The sequence below is a fragment of the Neophocaena asiaeorientalis genome, unplaced genomic scaffold (genome assembly GCF_003031525.2).
Source record: "Neophocaena asiaeorientalis asiaeorientalis breed wild unplaced genomic scaffold, Neophocaena_asiaeorientalis_V1.1 scaffold275, whole genome shotgun sequence".
In the NCBI taxonomy this organism is placed as follows: Eukaryota; Metazoa; Chordata; class Mammalia; order Artiodactyla; family Phocoenidae; genus Neophocaena; species Neophocaena asiaeorientalis.
Genome location: NW_020173679.1, coordinates 9,160,024 through 9,179,992, shown reverse-complemented (window position 1 = coordinate 9,179,992; position 19,969 = coordinate 9,160,024). Strand labels below are relative to the sequence as shown.

General features: G+C 46.9%; 1 protein-coding gene across 1 annotated transcript; it reads left to right on the top strand.

The window, feature by feature from the left end:
• The first annotated feature begins 549 nt into the window (after window positions 1–549).
• Window positions 550–19,057, top strand: CA6 (carbonic anhydrase 6). The gene is given in 8 exon segments (XM_024749955.1): window positions 550–628; window positions 2,760–2,939; window positions 7,211–7,359; window positions 8,002–8,094; window positions 11,844–11,913; window positions 15,389–15,546; window positions 18,146–18,269; window positions 18,957–19,057. Coding segments are annotated over 8 exon segments (954 nt in total).
• The last annotated feature ends 912 nt before the right edge of the window (window positions 19,058–19,969 follow it).

The following is a 19,969-nucleotide window of genomic DNA, read 5'->3' as shown; positions in this document are numbered from 1 at the left end:
AATACGTGGGACCCAGGCCATCCCTCTCACCGCCTGGCCGAGGGCAGCCCTGAGTCTGCATGAGTGGCAGGTGTCGATTGCTGAGACAGGCAGGAAATACCCCTCGGCATCCGACTGGCATTTTCAGGCACCCAGGATGCCCCTCACCAGCTCCCTGGGCCCCCCTTGCCAGGAGCAAGGGCACAGGAAATGCCATTGTTCTGGGAAAGCCTCTCCATCCTGCTTCTCTCTCCTTGGGCCATTCCCTGGCCTGTAGTCGCTCGTCCACAGAGGCTGCCCTGTGGGACCCTGTGAGTGAGTTTTCATAAGTCAGACAGTGAACGACCAAACCCTTGGGTAAGTGGACACATCACGGCTGATGCCAGAGCTGTTGAGACAGGCGCACACCACCTGGCTGAGCGAAGCCGGTGAGAAGGCCGTGCTGTTTTTCAGTGGGCGCAGCAAAGGGTGGATCAGCTGACCAGACTCGGTAAATTGTTATTTACAGTTTCTGAACTTTTAAAAGAAGAGCTTCCCCAGAATCGGCCCTGATTCCAGACCCACAGCGTCATGACGGCTCTGGTCACCCTGCTGTCCCTGCTCCTGCTGGGACCCCAGGCCCAGCAAGGGGCCGAGTGGACCTACTCAGGTAAGGCCCACCCCAAGGGCTGCACGCCCCCTTTCTGCCATCACATCAAGGAAGGGGGCACCCACTTCTTGAGGACGAAGGCTGGCCTTTCGGGGCGACCATGCCTGATGATTGCATACGGTGCTTGCTGGGGTCTCAAGGTCTCGGGCTGGGGCAAGAGCATACAGAACTTAGACCTCGGCTAAGGAGCGGAGGGCAGAACTCTCCCCATTCCCGGATCCCTGAGCCACCCGCAGGGTTTCTGCTTTGCTGCCCCGGAAGCTGGCTTGAGAGCCCACTTAGTGCTTACGAGGGCAAAGCCATTTGCTTTCTCGGTCTGTGTAGACAGAAAGTAAAGCAGTTGCAGGGGGCTCCCTGCAGCCCCACCGAGGGTGCGTGGGGTTTGCCAGAGCTTTCTTCCAGGAAATTTCATGATACACGGTTTATCCAGAGCGTCTAGACGTGCCGAGAACCCAGTGACCATTGCATGGCCTCCAGGCTGGCCTCTCTTGGTCACTGTGGCCGTGCTGAGACCCCAGTCTCACATCCAGAACCCCACTTATAGGACGTGAAGTGGAAAACCCTGGCATTTAGCACAGGTCCCGCCCCACGTGTGGACCAAAGAGAGGAAGACAGTGGGGTTCAGACACTAAACACCCCTTCTGTGTGGCAGGGGAGAGAGCGCCTACCTCTTTTCTGTCCTGGATGGAGGCGTGGGGCCGGAGAGGATGCTCGTGGCCGCTGGCTGATGCAGGAGCCAGGAGCAAGCAGAGTTTTGAGGCTGCTCTCTGCACAGTCTGCCCTGGCCGCAGATACAGGGTGAAGCATCCTCCCAGGGTGGATGTGTGTCCTCTAAGTCAAGGGCAGCAGAGTTAGGAGCACTGTGGCAAGGCTCAGGAAGTCCACCTTCAGGGGGTGGGACAGCGGACTCTGACCAACTGCTCTGTCTGGACCAGAGGATTCCCCTACCCGGCCCAGTGCCACGAGGCTTCTGCTCGGTCAGGTCCATTGGTACTGGGTGTGGTTCGAGGGTAAGGAAGAGAGAGGATTCCGACAGTGGCGTCTGTCCTCCCCAGCTCAACACAGCCTCTGAGCCGGGGCCCAGGAGAACTGGGCAGCAGCTGCTGCGGGGATACTTGAGAAACACCAATGCTGTTAAAAAACCTTTTGATCCATGAAGGGGCTGTGTTCGAGACGTCTGGCCTTGCTCCTGGCACCTGCCCCTAGGAAAGAATTGTCTACAGATTGGTTTGTACTATTAAACAGTGAAGAGAGGAACAGAGAAAAAAAGAATTGCCTTTTTATTGAACCGAGAAGCCATGAGAGGCCTGAGTACAAACATCTTCCTCAAAACAAGCTATGGGTGACGCTGTCCCCTAAGGGGGAAAGAGAGCTGGATTCCCTATTGCAAATGGATGAGACCGGGACCCACAGTAGTTTGGAGGCCGAGTCACCCATTATAATGACTTGCTTTTATCACCCTCTCTCCTCTCTTCTGTCATTAGTAACTACCTTTAAAAAGGTAAATTTCCTTATTTTGATATTTTTTTCAACTAATCATTCTAGGTCATCCTTGAACCCGATGCTTCCTTTCTTGTCCTGAATCCATAAGTGTAGGCACCACCCAGGTGGTCTTTACCATATTGGGAACCAGTTAAAGGGGAGGGGTCAAGCAAGGAGGTGGGGAGGTCCTGCCATAGGGCGTAGGGCGTGGAGTGGGCCGTGGTATTTTTGGGGGCTGGGGAAGAGAAACTGCCATTCAGAAGAAGTGAGGAAAAGGCCCTGAAAGTAACAGGGATGCCAAGCCCAAGCAGCCCTCAAGTACATTTATCAGAAGACAGTCACGTAAACGAAAAACCAAAGCTATGTATTAAAGACATCCATTGCTTTCAAAACACGAAGGCATGTTCTCAGGGCCAGTGGGTGCAACAGGAAAGTTACGAACCAGCCCCAAAGCCCCCCAGACACCAGGGTCCGTGGAGCTGATTTAGATGCCCCTCCCACCTCCTTCTGGAGGCCTGGCCCTGCTTTCTAGAAGACAGGCCTCTGGTCTTGACTGTGGCCTCTGCAGGCCTCCTGTTGAGCAGGCCCTGAGTGAGTGCCCACAGGGAGCCCCTTGCACTGTGACCCCCTGGACTCCCTCCTGTGTCAGGTGGGGTGCTGGATGAAGCACACTGGCCGAGGGAGTACCCCGACTGCAGGGGGAAGAGACAGTCGCCCATCGACCTGCAGAGGAAGAAAGTGTGGTACAACCCTTCCCTGAGGGCTCTGAACCTGTCAGGCTACGAGGTCCAGCACGGGGCGTTCCTTATGATCAACAATGGCCACACAGGTAAGGGTGGGCGACAGGCTCCCGTCCCCGCGCGGACATCGGGGGGAGGCAGGCAGGCAAGGCTGCCAGGAGCTGTATGCTCAGAGATCCAGAGTGTGGCCTGGGGGCTGCAGGCCTCAGACTCGGGGTAGACCGGTGTCGAGCCCTGGCACTTCGTCCCTGGTTGGGCAGCATCCGTCTGTAGACTCGGTTTCCCACTGGCCCCTTCATCCTGCACTGGCCTCTCTCTGAGCTCACTCTGACCCAACCAGCAGGAAATTCAGAGGACAGAGAGGCAACACCGAGAAGCCACATGACCCACTGTCTGTTCTGTTGATCTGTGCCCAGGTCTGATCTGCCATATTTTCTATGTGGGAAGGTCAGAGAGGAAAAGCTGGTTTTGGGGGCCTCCATTCCAGAAGCCTAGACTGGACAACCACCAAATCCTGCTTAACGTTTGCAGACATCCTTCTGATGTTTTTCAAGTGGGCTCGTCTCCTCTGAGCCTTATGACAAGCCCAGAGGGGGGCATTTTTTAAAGCTGAAACCAGAGGCTTTGGGAGGCCAAGGGACTTATGGTCACACAGTCTCTAGTGGCCGAGCTGGATCCAGGCCCCGGATGTCTGATTCCTTGGTCATGTCCTCCTTGGAAACTTCCCTATCCACTCCCACCTGGGTTGGGACAGTTTACTGTCCATTCGCACAGGTGTATGGGGGGGCGGTCATAGGACTCAGATTTCCTTTTTGCACTATTAAGAAAATAAAACCAATTGTCCTCGATGGGGCTGGTGAAGGTAGTAGCCCTCAGGTCAGCTGTGATTTGGATTACTGAACTCTACACGTAGTTCGTGAAAGCCTCATTTTATCACCCATATCACGTTCCTGTTTCCAAAGTTACTCTCTGAAGCTACCAGCAGGTTGGCAGAAGTGTACGGCCTTTTCAGATTGGCTTCTTTCACTCAGTAACATGCATTTATGCTTCCTCCGTGTCTTTTCATGACTGGATAGCTCATTTCTTTTTAGCATTGGATAATATTCCACTGTCTGGATGCACCACAGTTCATTTACTCATTCACTTACTGAAGGACATTGTGGCTGCTTCCAAGGTTCAGCAATTATGAATAAAGCTGCTATAAACATCAATGAACGCCAGTGTGTAGATTTTGGTGTGGACATAAGTTTTTTTGCTCATTTGGGTAAATACCAAGGGGCGTGATTGCTGGTAAGAGTATGTTTAGTTTTGCAAGAAACTGCCCGACTCTCTTCCAAAGTGGCTGCACCATTTTGCATTCCCACCAGCAATGAGTGAGAGTTCCTGTTCCTCCACAACCTCACCAGCATTTGCTGTTGTCAGTGTTCCGGACCTTGGCCATTCTATTGTGTGTGGGAGCACCTCATTGTTGGTTTAATTTGTATTTCCCTGGTGACCTATGCTGTGGAGCATCTTTTCGTATTTGCCATCTGTATGTCTTCTTTGGAGAGGTGTCTGTTATGGTCTCTGGGTTATTTGTTTTCTTATTGTTGACTTTTAAGGATTCATTGTATATTTTGGATAGCAGTTCTTTATCAGATGTGTCTTCTACAAATATTTTCTCCCAGTCTGTGGCTTGTTTTCTAATTCTTTTGATATTCTTTTCTGCAGAACAGAAGTTTTAAATTTTAATTAAGTCCAGCTTATCAATTCTTTCTTTCATGGATTGTGTCTTTGGTGCTGCATCTAAAAAGGCATCCCTGTACCCAAAGTCATGTAGGTTTTCTCCTATGTTGTCTTCGAGGAATTTTATACTTTTGTACTTTACATTTAGGTCTGTGATCCACTTTGAGTTAATTTTGGTGAAGGGTGTCGGGTTTGTGTCTAGGTTCATTTTTTTGCACGTGGATGTCCAGTTGTTCCAGCACCGTTTGTTGAAGAGACTCTCTTTGCTCCATTGATAATCTTTACTCTTTTGTCAAAGATCAGTTGAATATATTTATGGGGGTCTCTTTCTGGGCTTTCTATTCTGTTCCCCTGAGTATTTGTGTACTCTCCCACCAAGACCACACTGCCTTGATTACTGTAGCTTTTTTTTGTTTGGTCACACCATGTGGCTTGCGGGATCTTAGTTCCCTACGGAACCCATGCCCCCTGCAGTGGAAGCGTGAAGTCCTAATCACTGGACCACCAGGGAAGTCCCCAGAGCAGGTTTTGATCTTTGAAAGCTGCAGGAGCAAGACTGGTTCTGTCTTCGTTTTTTTTAACTTTTATTTTGAAATAGTTTTAGGCTAGAAAAATTGCAGAAATAGTACAGAGTTCCCAAATACCCTTCTCCCACTTCCCCTAATTTTAATATCTTATAGCTGGACTGTGTTGATACCATATGATGAACTACATTCTAGACCTCATTTGAATCTCATCACTTGCCCAGAATGTCCTTATCCTGGTCCAGCATCTAATCCAGGACCACACACTGCATTTTGTCATCATATCTCCTGAGTCTTCTACAATCATGGTCAGCTCCTCAGTCTTTTGTAACCTTGACGCTTTGCAGTTGTTTCTTGAGCACAGTAAATGCTCAGATCGTGTGTTTTTTCTCTGGTCTGATAAGAACTTGGTTAAATTAGTTTCAAACAAAGGGGAATAAGTTCCGCAAGTTAAATCAATTTTTTTTCAGAATCTGGAAGGTTCAGCAAATTGATTTGTGGGAAGACAGATATTTGGCCTCACCTTTGCAAAAGCACAGTGATAAACCCAGAATTGCCGCCATTTTTCAATCTGGCCTGTGCGATTCTATTGATACAGCTTGAGAATTGAGACATTCTGTCTGCAGGGAATTGTGTTTCAAGGGGAACATGCTTGTCTGGATCTCTGTTGTTGCTCCCGTGGTAGTAGCTCTCCAATCTCCGGGAACAGATGACTGCATATCTCCTTTGCAAACCTCTTCCATTTTTCTCATGTGAGCAGTGATTTTTGAGGCCGGCTACAGTTTAAGCACTAAATACAAAGCACCTGTTCTGCCAAAGGGCGTGTAAAAATCTTTGAGGCTGGACTTCTGCCTTCTGTCATATTATGTTATGAATTTCATCACAGCTTCCTGCTGCTTTGGATAACTTGGAAGGGAAGAAGGGGTCATTTGACAGATATCAAATACCTACTATCTGCTCTTTAAGAAAATTTACTTGTTTATAACCATCTTCGAAGACTTTAAATAGAAAAACCTTGTTATCAGGAGAGCTGCTGACTGTCCCTTTTCAAGTCCTAAATTATACCCTCATAGATATTTTTCTTGGTCATTTTCTGGGGTCACTCTCCATGTCTCCCTTTTGCCTGGGTCATTCCAAAATATAGAGATTTCTCTAAGACCTAAGCCAGTGGAATGAACAAGGCAGCTGTCTCACCAAAGTAACCTCCCTGTAGAAAGTCTGTGGGGCACAAGGCAAAAGGAAGCTGGAAGAGGGATCCATTTTCCCATCGGCAAGAACCTAACGTTTGAAAGCATCTGTTGATGATCACATCAAATTCAATCCCAAGCCAAGAGTCTTGTGTGTCCCCTGACTTGCCGCAGAATGTGGTCTTTTGTCTTCTGAAGACAAGTTGAAGCCTGTAATGGTGATGTCCCGTCCAGGCCCAGTTCTGGCCCAGCTCTTCCCTGACCAATGAACTGAGTGACTCTGCAAATCTTTCTACCAAGGTTGGCTTCCTTGTCCATAAAATAAAAGTACTGAAGCCCCACAGGGATGCTACTTTCTACGAAGCGGGATGGGTTGGTAGTTGGTCTAGTTCTAGAAGTCGATATGGGATGAAGATTTTAACCACATCATAGAGAAGAAAATGACCTCAGCTTGACCTTACAGAGTACTCACGCTGGGTAGTAAAGTAATCAAAATAGTCCAAGAGGCCCTACTTCCTATCCCTACCCTGTGGGCAAATTCCAAAATTGGCCAGAGGTGGAGAGCGGAATTCTGATTTCCACACTCATTAGCCCTGTTTTTTCAGGGCTCCCCACTTCGTTAGGGCTAACAAGCTGGACCTGCCACTTGGAGGTCCTGCCCCTGACCTTCTGGTCCTGGGTGGGAAGGTGCGTGCCCTGGGACGGGTGCCTGTCCAGCCCAGCTTACTCAGTGCCTGGTCACCATCCTTCCCCATGTGCCAGGTGCCCCCTCTCTGTTGGGCACCCTGCTCATGGCAGTCTAGGCCTGTCTATAGTACCAGCTTGCCCCAGGAGTGGGCAGGTGACCAGGGAAGCTGCCTCACCTGTAGGCCTGACCCATCCACGCCCATCTGCACACTCCCTGCCCCTCGTCTTCTCTTCCAGTACAGATCAGCCTGCCCCCCACAATGTGCATGACGGCTGCCGACGGCGCCCAGTTCATAGCCCAGCAGATGCACTTCCACTGGGGTGGCGCCTCCTTGGAGATCAGCGGTTCCGAGCACACCATTGATGGGATCAGATATGTGATCGAGGTACCCTGAGGATCCTCTTTCTTTCAAACCCCACAGTCACTTTTCTTATTAAAACAGCCAAAAAGGCTTTGGTGAGTCAAGTCACCCTGAGGTTGAGTTTATTTTTCATTCATTTACAATAATTCACTGATCACTGCTATGTGCTGGGGGTTCGGGCAGGGTCCCTGACCTCACAGAAGTCACCCCAACGCAGGAGTTCACAGCCCACAGAGTGGGGCAAGCCCTCTTTAGTTTCCACTGGATTTCTATGTGGTAGATTTGCCGGTTCCCCCTCTTGCTTAGGATGACCACAGGTTTACAGTGGCCTCCTGGGGTAAGGGGGCACATGCCTACTCTAGGGAGACCTCAGGAGAACCCAGTGGCCTCATATGATCCCTTGGACTCTGCCAGCTTGTCTGCCTGGGGGAAGGTGAGTTGCCATCTCTCCAGAATACCACTCATACTCTTCGCATTCTTGGAGAACTTTCTGGTCTTGAGAGATCTCGTAGCCCAGCGGGAGGGATGTGGTGGTCAGAGGTGTTTATGTGGGTCAGCTGAGGTGTGGGATGGAGCATCTTTTTTTATTTTCCTCCTTCCCTGAAAACCTGAAGCACTGGAGGTTTACAGGAACTGCCCTCGACTTACACTTTCTTGCTTCCACAGATTCACATTGTTCATTACAATTCTAAATACAAGAGCTACGATAAGGCTCAGAAAGCACCGGATGGTTTGGCTGTGCTGGCAGCCCTCGTTGAGGTAAAGCTGAAACTACACGTGCGGAGTTATAAACTGGTGTCAAAACAAGGTGTTAAGTGTAGACAAAGGGTCTTCCTCCTTGCCCCTCCTCATCTGTTCCTGAGCTCTCAATTCTTGGAAACACTCACCCAATGAAAGACCTACCCTTTTTCCAGTCCTTGCTCACAGTTACTGTGTTCCTTCTGTGTCACCAACCTCAAGGACATTGCATAACTCGGACGAGCTGACTTAAAAGAGCTGGGATCACAGAAGGGTCCACTTGACAAAAACTGCTCTGAGGGCAAGAGGAAGTCTGCAACCCCCTAGACAAAGCCAACACCTCTGCATTTCTCGGAAAGTCTGGAGGGTGGGATTTATGTCTAGGTAGCAAGAAGTGGTCAGTGAATCCAATCACCCCCAAACAAGTTTTATATTGGATAAAATTGTCAAAAAAACCGTATCAGTGCTCTGGAAATGGACCAAAGACAAATAACAAGGTGAGGCATTTATTTATGATAAATGGCTAGAATTTTGAGTAAGAACAATGGGAGTTTGTGGACATCTTGCCTGGGGCTGTTCCCATCCCCTTCCCCTAACTTGGTCAGCAAGGTAGTTTTATCAGGGCAGCATGGACAGGAAAACCAGCAGCTTCACTGCTTGGTACAGGGGACTAATTTGATATGGAGTAGAAGTTGAAAACCCATGCCCAGGGGGCACTGCTGGTAAAAGTAGCAAACAACCGAAAAGACAGAAAACGGAAAACCTGCAGGTTGGATAGTCTGAGATTGCAGTCCTAGTTGAGGTGAGTGGCAAGTGGCAGACCAGTCAGAAATTTAACTGGGAGATGAGCCACAGGAAGGCTGTGTAAGCTTCCCAAGAAACCCTGATGGAAAATAAAGGCTGAGGCTGACTTAGTAACTGGCTGATCTTTGAATGTGCTTCTCAACCCACATACAGATCCATCAGCAGAGGGTGCAAATCTTGGGCTCATGGGGTTTGAGCACAACCTCTGCAAAAATCACTGGCCACAAGACTATGTTGACCCTAGATGGCCCCAGGCTAAAAATTAAAAATAAGACTTAAGACCTAAGCAGGCTCATTAGCTGCTATATACTGTTGTGAGATGTATCCTGCAGAAGAAGTCCAGGCAAATCACCAAACAGTCACATGAACAGCAACAAAAAACCCCTCAGGACAATTTTTAAAAATCAGAATTCAGGGGCTTCCCTGGTGGCGCGGTGGTTGGGGGTCTGCCTGTGATGCAGGGGACGCGGGTTCGTGCCCCGGTCCGGGAAGATCCCACATGCCGTGGGGCAGCTGGACCCGTGAGCCATGGCCGCTGAGCCTGCGCGTCCGAAGCCTGTGCTCCGCAACGGGAGAGGCCACAACAGTGAGAGGCCCGCGTACTGCCGAAAAAAAAAAAATCAGAATTCAGATTTGCTGCCATGTATTATCTAAAATGTCCAGATATCAAAGAAAAAGTTGGGCATGCAAAGAAATAGGAAAATGTGATCCATATTTAGGAGAAAAAAAAAAAGCAGTCAATATAAACTGACTCTGAATAGACCAAGAGTGATTTAGCAGACAGTACTTTCTTTATTATTATTTTATTTTTTGGCTGCTCCACGTGGCTTGTGGGATCTTAGTTCCCTGACCAGGGATCAAACCCTGGCCCTCAGCAGTGAAAGCATGGAGTCCTAACCACTGGATCACCAGGGATTTCCCTAGCAGACAGTACTTTCAACAACTATCATAAACATGTTCAAAGCATGAAAAGAAACTATGTTCAAAGAATTAAAGGAAAATACAATGACAATGATTCAAAAAGGATCTCAATAAAGAAACAGAAACTATAAAAATGCACCAAATGGAAAGTCTAGAGTTGAAAAGTATCATAAAAGGATGAAAAATTCACTACATGGGCTCAAAGCAGATTTGAGGCAGCTGAAGAAACAATCAGTGCATTTGAAGACAGGTTAAATAAATTATTGAATCTGAAGAACAAAGGAAGAAGCTAGAAGAAAAATGAGCAGAGGCTTAGAGACTCATGGGGACAAGATCATGCTTCCCAACATATATGTAATGGGGGTCCCAGAAGGAGAGCAGAGAGAGAAAGTGGCAGAAAAAACTGTTGAGGAAACAATGGCCAAAATTTCCCAAATTTGATGAAAAAACAATAATTTACCAATCCAAGAAACTCAACAAACTCCAAATCTGATAAACACCTAGACACATCAAAATCAAACTGTCAAAACTGACAAGAGAAAAAGGGTTCATTATATAGAGGGGACTGACAGTGCATTAATGGCTGACTTCTCATTAGAAGCAAGGCATCAGAAGGCAGTGGAATGACTGACGATCAGGATTCCTATGTCCAATCAACCAATCTTCAGAAATGGGGCAAAATAAAGACATTCCCAGTTAAAGTAAAACTGAGATAATTGTTAACAGATCTGTCTTACAAGAAAAATTAAAGGAAATCCTTCTGGCTGAAAGGACATCACACCAGACAGCAACTCAAATCCACAGAAAAAGATGAAGACTGCCAGAAAATAGTAAATATATATATATACATATATATATATACACATATATATATATATATATACACACACACACACACACATATATACAAACATACACATATATATATACACATATACATATTCTTGTCTTCTTTTAATTTCTTTTTTTAAAAAAACCATAAGATTGTTTAGAACAATAATTATACCCCTGTAGTATTAGCTTTACAATGTATGACAAAAATAGAAGAAAAAATGAGGAAGAAATAGAGCTATATTGGAACAAAGTTGCTATATTTTACTAGAATTAAGTTAGTATCTACCTGATATAGATTGTGATAAGTTGTATGTGGTAGTCACTAGAGCAACCACTAATAACCTAACACGGTTAAATGATACACTAAAAGTATAGAACAGAGTTTAACACAAAAGATAGAACAGAGGAACAAAAAAAGATGAGACGTTTAGAAAACAAATAAATGGCAATCAGAAATCCAAGAAAGTCTGAATTTATACCCAGTGGAAGAATGGATCAGCATCACTGACTGAAAAGAACCATTGTCCATAGACCTTTTTCACAAAAAGCAACTATTCTGACTTCTAAAAAGTCAACACTCATACAATAAATAAAGGATGGCGGTGGTCAGAATTGGAGCCGTTTTGCCTTGGACATCTGGCTTTCCTTCATTCAGTCAAAAGTCCTGAGGATGAAGAAGGGAGCACTTAAGAGCAAGCCCCTGCATCACCATGAATCTGGGGACTTCCCTGGCGGTCCATTGGTTAAGACTCCATGCTTCCAATACAGGGGGCATGGGTTCGATCTCTGGTCAGGGAACTAAGATTCCTCATGCCGCATGGCCAAAAAACCAAAACCAAACAAACATATGAAAAAACACAGTGAATCTGTGGCTGACATTGCCCAAAACAGGGTCACTGGGGATATCTTGACAGTGACTTTTGGCCATTCCTTGAGGACATCACCAGTCACCACCAAGAAGCTCTTTTCCCTGGAAGCTGCCAAAATGCTTCAGATCTTGTCTTTCTGGAAGAGACAGGGGAGCCCAGGCACTTGGTGGCAAAGAACAGCCAGATGGTCTCCCCCAGCACAAGTGGGGCACGGGTGGGCTGCCTCCTTGACCTTGCGGCTCTGCCCAGTCAGCCAGTTTACAAAATAGCTGGATTAGCGGGGATAGTTCTGGAGGGACGGCCCTTCTCCATTAGGTGAACTGCTCTGTGTTTCTCCCGCAGGTCAAGGATAATGCTGAAAATACTTACTACAGCAACTTCATTTCTCACCTGAAGAGCGTCAGGTATCCAGGTAAGGGAAACCGACAGTGGCTGCACGAGGGCAGAGGAATGAGTGTGAGTGTGATGGGGGGCAGGGGAGCAGGGAAGAGTGTCGCTGGTGGAGAGGGTGGCAGATAAGCCTGCCAGGGGATGCTCCCCTCCCTGTGCAGGGTCTCTGGTTCCAGCAATTCCCACGGTTGGCTCAGGCTGTGCACACCTCTGAGAAACCCGTTCATAAACTCTACCTGTCAATTGCCACAGCTGGAACTTCTGGATGGCCAGAGTTCCACTAATGAGGGATACCTTCATTTAAGTGACTCTCCCCTCTGGCCCCAGCTGGTAGTAATGATCCTGGTCTCTAGAGAGAGATGACCTCCTTGGCTTCAAGCTGAGAAGAATCTCAGGAGTGAAGCCTCTTGTCATGGTGCCTGTACACACAGACACAGGGCTGCTCTCCCTTATCTCTGCCGCCAGAAGGCAGGGTTCTTGTCAGAGTGTCTGCCCGCTCCCATGGTCAACCCTTGACCTTGAGCAGTAACCAGGTCTGTTGCAGCCTTGGTTGTGTGCATCTCACTTTGGCCACATCTCCCAGACTCCAGGCCCCTGACCTCAGTCCTCACCCGCTCCAGCAATCTGCTGACCTCCAATCCCTGGACCTCCACATTCTCACTATTGGTCACGCCTCATGCCTCTCATCTCTCTTTGCCTAGCTTGGATTCCACGGGCCATACTTCTGACACGCCCACTCAAATGCCCTCCCTCCTTCCACAAGATCACCTGGCAAAGCCCCAGACTAACTCCCACTTACTCACAGCCTGTAACCAAATGGCTGAATGTAGCCAGAGAGAAGCATACAGATTTCTGGCTTCATTCACAGCGACAAATATACACAAGTACTAACACAGCTCAGAAATCCTGAAATACTACTCTAGACATTTGCTTTTCCCCTCTCCAAAATTACTGCGTCATATTTTCTCCTCTCTCCCAAAGCCCCTCCTTTCTGGCCCCAGCTTCTCCCTTGGAGGTGATGCCTGGCCTCCCACTCCATGGAGAAGGTAGTCAGAAACTCACTCATCTTAGCCTGCCTGAGCCTGACCAAACTCCACGTCCCCTCCTCTGTTACACTGGATGAGAGGTCCCTGCTCCGGTCCAGGACCAGCCTTCCATGTGGGCACTGAGCCCCCCCATTCTCAGGGCCTTTTCTCCTGCCCGTCTCCCCTCTCTCCTGCATCTCACCCTTCACCCGATCACTCCACTCAACACAAAGCACAATGCTCTCATTTCTTCCATTTCAAAACACAAACCCCATCTCTTGACCCCATCATTCCCTCAGCTTCCACCCCATTCTCGTCTCCCCTTGAAAGAGTTGTCTACTGTCCTGTTCTCTTTTCTCACTCACCCTAAGCCTTCAAGGTCATCCTGGTTGTCAGATCTCCTGGGCACTTTTCTCCTCTTCTCTTGCTCCACCTCCAAACAGTGATGCATTACACGCGGCTTGCATTCTGGCCAAAGCCCGCCCCCAGCCCCAGCACGACTCTCTTGCTCTCTCTTCCTGGCTCCTGCCTTAATGTCAGAGGGTGCCAGGACTCTGACTTCTCTCGGTGACCTCATTTTCAGTCCCACGGCCTGAATTGTCATCTTTAGGCTGTGGACTCCAAAAATCTCTATCTGGTCCTCCAGGCAACAACAGCACCAGGCAGGACAGGTGAGGCAAAGTAGAGGCAAGAACTGTCTAGTTCATCTACTGACCATGAATGAAGCCAGCAGGAGACACCACAGGCCTGTGGTATAACTAAGGAGTTGCCTTGAATTCACTGACCTCAGATATTCTATTTCTACTAACTGATCCTGATATATTTCCTTCTCCAATTCAATAAATTCCACTGCTGATCAATACTGCCCACAACACTGGCCTCTCTCTGAACTTTGGATTCCTTTACCCAACTGTTTAGTTGATGTTGCCCGATGGATCTAGAATTTAACATGGTCAAAGCATCACTTATTCCCGTCCCTTTCCAGGCTTGTCCCTAAACCGACTTCCTCATTTCAGCAAAGAGCATCCTCATCCATCCCCTTGTTTAAGCCAAAAATCCCAAAATTTTTCTGGACTTCCCTCTTTTCATTCCCCACCCTGCCCTGCCACACCCAAACCATCAGTGGGCCCTGTTGTTTTTACCTCCCTTCTTCCAATTCTTTGGGGTATATTCCCAGAAGTGGAATTTCTGGATCATACAGTAATTCTATGTTTAATTTTTAAAGGAACCACCATATTATTTTCCACAGTGGCTCCTCATGGTTCTGGAATTCTTCGCTCACTTGAACGTATTGGAGTTATGAAACAAAATCTATGCAATAGAGTCCTTTAGAAGGTTATATCTTGAAATCTACCCAATAAAAACAAAACTTAGGGCTTCCCTGCTGGCACAGTGGTTGAGAGTCCGCCTGCCGATGCAGGGGACGCGGGTTCGTGCCCCGGTCCGGGAAGATCCCACATGCTGCGAAGCGGCTGGGCCCGTGAGCCATGGCCGCTGAGCCTGCGCGTCCGGAGCCTGTGCTCCACACGGGAGAGGCCACGACAGTGAGAGGCCCGCGTACCGCAAAAAACAAAAGCAAACAAAACTTAGAAATCTTTTACTTATTCATGGGATTATACACTCCTACACTTCACAGCCTTGGTTAAAGAAACCAGTTTATGTATATGTCAAAATGATATCGTCTTTGCCATTGAAAAATGCAAAAGTGCTCGGGGAAGGTGAAGCAAAAGTCAACTCGACTCCGTGTTGCTTTGATAGAGTCTCTGGCTGAGTTCAGGGACTCCGCGTCCCTGACATGAACAAAAGAGGAATTCTATAGATGCAGCGATAGATGTGGGTGCCGTGGAGGCTTCAGACGCCCTGTGGATGTCCCCCTCTATACACCTCACCTGTGGCTGAGCTTGGTTGCCAGGGGGCATGGCAGGAAGTGCTCGTGGCCTGATGCCTGCACCTGGACTCCTGCTTAGTTCTGATCCTGCCTTTCTAATCTCTATCCCTCCCCTTCATTTATAGATGAGCACAACTCAAGGAATTTTGTTCTTTCTTTGAGAGCACTTACCCAAAAGCCCCTAGGAGTCATAATTGCTTTCATTTATCATAAAATATATCCTCTGCCTAACAATGATGATGGTGATGGCTACACCCATGAGCACTTTCCTTTGTGCTGGTCCAATGCCAGCACTTTATAAACACATTCCCCTTTACCCTCACAGCAATGCTCCTGGGGGTCCCCTTTTTACAGATCCAGCCAGGGCCACTCAGCCAGGAGGAGGTATTTGAGTGGGTTTCTGCCCAAAGTCTTTGCCCTTAACACCCCCCTGGAAGCAGAACACTGGGGGATGTTTCCCAATGGCCAGGTTCTATGTCCCCCTGCTTAAATCAGGAGATTTAAAGATGGTGAGATCTGAGCCAGAGCTGTCCTTGCAAGGGGCAGCAGTGGTCCCTAACATTCTTTTTTGTCCCCTCTTTTAGGACAAAAGACAGTTCTGAGGGGCCTTGATGTTCAGGACATGCTACCTGGGAACCTCCACTACTACTACAGCTACTGGGGGTCACTCACCACTCCTCCCTGTACTGAGAATGTCCACTGATTTGTGCTGGCGGATACCGTCAAGCTCTCCAGGGCACAGGTAGTGTGTAGAATCACTTTATCAAAGTCTCTCCTTTCAACGGCCTGGTTAACAAGAGCGCTCCCTAAATCTCACCTAATGCTGATACCTGGGCTCCTACAGTGTTTTCCATGTACAGGGCTGCAGTGCCTCACCTCTATTGCTAGGGGTGATCTTACTAGTGTTGTGGCAGAAATGGGCAAACAGGCATCAGGGAATCCAAGAAACCTATAGGTGATGCAACAAAAAAAACCGGGACGTGGTCCAGGTCATAGGACAAGAGTTGCACAGTGAAGGCAAATACTTACTGAGTGCTGCTCCCATCAGGCACTGCTTTATATGAAGTAACACATTACTTCATAAATGACTCCATGCAAGAAGGATAGCTTCATATTTAGCCTTTCATCACATAAAATGCCTGTGGCTCTTTGAGGGGAAGAGCTGTATCAGTTGTCTTTTGTCCTTCAGCATAGCATGGGTACATAATAAATATCTGTTGAGTTAAATAAAGGACAAACGTTACTGAGGTTTCAAAACAAAGCTGACATTTCCTTCTGGGTGATGTTCTTCCTCAGAAACAAATATTTCTTTTTTTAAACTTTTCATTTCCCTATTCCAGGAAAAAGGTGGAAAGACCTCTATTCTTATAACCACACAAAAAACATTGCCAACAAGGTTTGAAGTTCCGCTAGATACCTAACAAAAGCCAATGTAAACCATCTCAGGAAAAATGCACCTTAAATCCAGATCTATAAGAATTTACATGAATAAAGTTACCTGAAATGAGCTCAATTTTTAAAAAATCACAAAATATCAGGAAAAAGGCACTATGAATGAGTGTCAGCAGAAATAGAACCACAAAGATTTCAGATATAGTAATTATCAATTAATATAAAATATGTTTAATATGCATAAATAATGCATAATATGTAAAATTAAACATATTTAGTATGTTTAATATGTATAGGAGTTTTAAATATGAGGAAAGAACAAAGTATAAAAATGACGAAGTAAACTCAAAGAAGAAAAAAAAACCAAATGGGTTGTTAATTTCTAGAAATGAAAAGGTAGTAATGAAATTAACAACCCAACAAATGGGTTTAATAGCATGTTAGACACAGCTCAAGAAAGAATTAGTAAACTGGAAGACAGAGCTGACAAAATTATGTAAAATGCAGCACAAAGAGAAAAAGAGATGGAAATATGAAAAAGAAGTAAAGAGATATAGAGAATATACTAGAAAGGTCCAACAAATGTCTGGTTGAAATTTAGAGGGAGAAGAGAGGTAGCATAGAGAAGAGGGATAATTTGAGAAATATTGGCTGACAATTTTCCAGAGAATTGAAAGACACCATGTCATATGTGAAGGAAGCCCAATGAGTCAATGAAAACAAAAAGAAGCCCACACTAAACCATCACAGTGAAACCACAAAATATCAAAGACAAAGAGAAGATTTAAAAATCAACCAGAGAGAAAAGACAGATTTTCATGAAAGAAATATTATAGACCAAGAGTAGATTCAACACAGCGACAATGAAAGTCAGAAAGCAGTGGAACCATATTTTCAAAGAACTGAGGGAAATGAATAGCTAACCTAGAGTTGTACAGGCAGCAAAAATATCTCTCAGGAATATAGACAAGGGACTTCCCTGCTGGTGCAGTGGATAAGACTCTGTGCTCCCAATGCAGGGGGCCCAGGTTTGATCCCTGGTCAGGGAACTAGATCCCACATGCGTGCTGTAGCTGAGAGTTCAACTAAGGAGCCAGCAAACCACAACTAAGGAGACTGTGAGCCATAACTAAGGAGTTGGTGAGCCGCAACTAAGGAGCCCACTTGCTGCAACTAAGGAGCGCACACGCTGCAACTAAGGAGGCTGTGAGCTGCAACCAAGGATCCTGTGAGGTGCAACTAAGTAGCCGATGAACTGCAACTAAGAAGCTGGTGAGGGCTTCCCTGGTGGCACAGTGGTTGAGAGTCCACCTGCCGATGCAGGGGATGCGAGTTCGTGCCCCGGTCTGGGAAGATCCCACGTGCTGCGGAGCGGCTGGGCCCGTGAGCCATGGCCGCTGAGCCTGTGTGTCCAGAGCCTGTGCTCCGCAATGGGAGAAGCCACAACAGTGAGAGGCCTGAGTACCGAAAAAAAAAAAGAAGCTGGCGAGCCACAAGTAAGGAGCCCACGTGCTGCAACTAAGGATTGCATGTGCTCCAACTAAGGAGCTGGCAAGCCACAACTAAGGAGCCTGCCTGCCTCAACTAAGACCCAGAGCAACCAAATAAATAAATAAATGTTAAACAAAAAAGAATGTAGACAAAATACAGACATTTTCAGAAAAAACAAAAATTGAGCTTGCTGCTTGGTATGTCTCTGTTTACTTCTTCCTCTCCTTTCTACTATTGACTAAATACTCATAGAAAAAGATTAAAAGAGATTGTTGGAGAAATGAATGTGTGGATTAATGGTCTGGCACATAGCACCCAGAACCACTTCTGGAATTGAGATCTTCTCACAACCGCTTTATCAGGGTTATATAAATCCAAGCTCTAGTTCAGTTGCTAGCTAAATTTAAAAACTCACCCAGTGCCTCTCCTCTCCATAATTCCCTTCATGTTTCCTGCAGGTTTGGAAGCTGGAGCATTCCTTATTGAATCACCAGAACAAGACCATCCACAATGATTACCGTGGGACCCAGACCCTGAACAACAGAGTGGTAGAAGCCAACTTCATGTCTCAACTTAATCAGTGTGAGTGAGATCAACTCTTGTTTGTTCTTTGCAATTTGCAATTATAATTTCCTGTTTTCCTCCTTCTCTGGGTGGACCCATCTCTTCTGGCAATAGTAAGGGAAGGAAAAGGGACTTCCCTGGTTGTCCAGTGGTTAAGACTCCATGCTCCCAAGGCAGGGGGCATGGGTTCGATCCCTGGTCGGGGAACAAAGATCTCTCATGCCACACGGCATGGCCTAAAAAAAAAAAATAGTAAAGGAAGGAGAATTATCTAAACAACAGGAGGCTCAGGGCTGTACAGGGCTTTGGCAAAGGGGGTGACTCATTTTCCCAGTCCAGGCAGTGGTACCAGTGAGTAGAACAGAGGGGACGATGAGTATAAGAAGCTACATGATTTATTACCCACCTAGTCTTGGCCAGAGACAGTAGGAGAAGCAAGATATCAAGCAACATCCAGATATTCCCATAAGTTTTGGCTCAAGTTAATCTTAACAAATCCAACTCAGATATTTCACACTTCTATCTTGGTCTCTATTACAAACCCATCCACAGCTCCTCCTATAAATTCCCTCAAGGTGGGGTTAACTAGACCATAATTGTCTACTACCTTTTCTTGGGGATCAAGCTGCAGACACCAGGGTGCTGGAGGTAGGCATGAGGACCTCCAAAGTTCTGAACTTTTCCTATTAACTCTTCTTTTTATAGGCTCTGAGCTCCAGTTTTATCTAAACAATATTGACAGTAACCTCGAGTACTTGAGAAGGTTTATTGAACAGAAGAAAGCAAAGAGAAAAAGACAAGGGTAATGACCTTGAAGAATGAGCCCTGTCTTGTCTCCAAGAAGCCCTGTATGTCTGGATCACACCATTCCCACTGAGGTACCTGTTTAATTTATGATTAAAACAGGAGAAACCATCATCCATGAAAGGAAGTGAGATGGCTTAAATATATGAGAAGGGATTTGAGTTAGACAACATCAATGGGAATTGATTGGAATAGAAATTTAAAGGAGATGGAGACCTAACTATCCTCCTCTCGAATCACGCACACTGATGTGTCTAAATTACAAATCAGCCCAAACATCCCTATAGCATTTAGATGAAATAAAGTAACTTTGGAAATTTGTTACTTAGTTTTCTCTTTTCTATGCCTTTGTACCACTTCAAATATCCCTTCTTTGCTCTATCCCGAGAGACCCAGGTGATGGGGTAGAAATCAAGGTGGGAGGGATTTCCAGGACGAAGATTAAGAAAAAGGAAAGAGACCTGGGAATTCCCTGGCGGTCCGGTGGTTAGGACTTGGTGCTTTCCTCTTACGTTAGGAACGTGTGGGTGGAGACGTTTGGAGCAGTGATCGTGCCCAGTGAGTCAGAGAGAGACAGAAGAGGGAGGAGGCGGGCTCCCGGGAGAGGAGGTGCGGGTGGGGGCTGGGGGGAGGGGTAAGGGCTTCCCTGAGGTCGTGTCCTTGTTGGTCCGATGGTGTCTGCTGTCACTAGTCGTGCGTTCAAGTGCTAGTTCTGCCATTACTAGTCACATGGGATAATAAAATTACCTGTCTTTTAGGGCTGTGGTTTTGAGTAAGTAAGACAAGCCTGGGGAGCAGCCCGCAGAGTGGCTGCTAACCTTTACCGGCCAGTTACCATCCTCTTCACGGAGGACCTTCCTCGTCCATCTTCAGCTTCCTGCTCATCTCCGACTGAGCTCACCCTCATTCTTCTG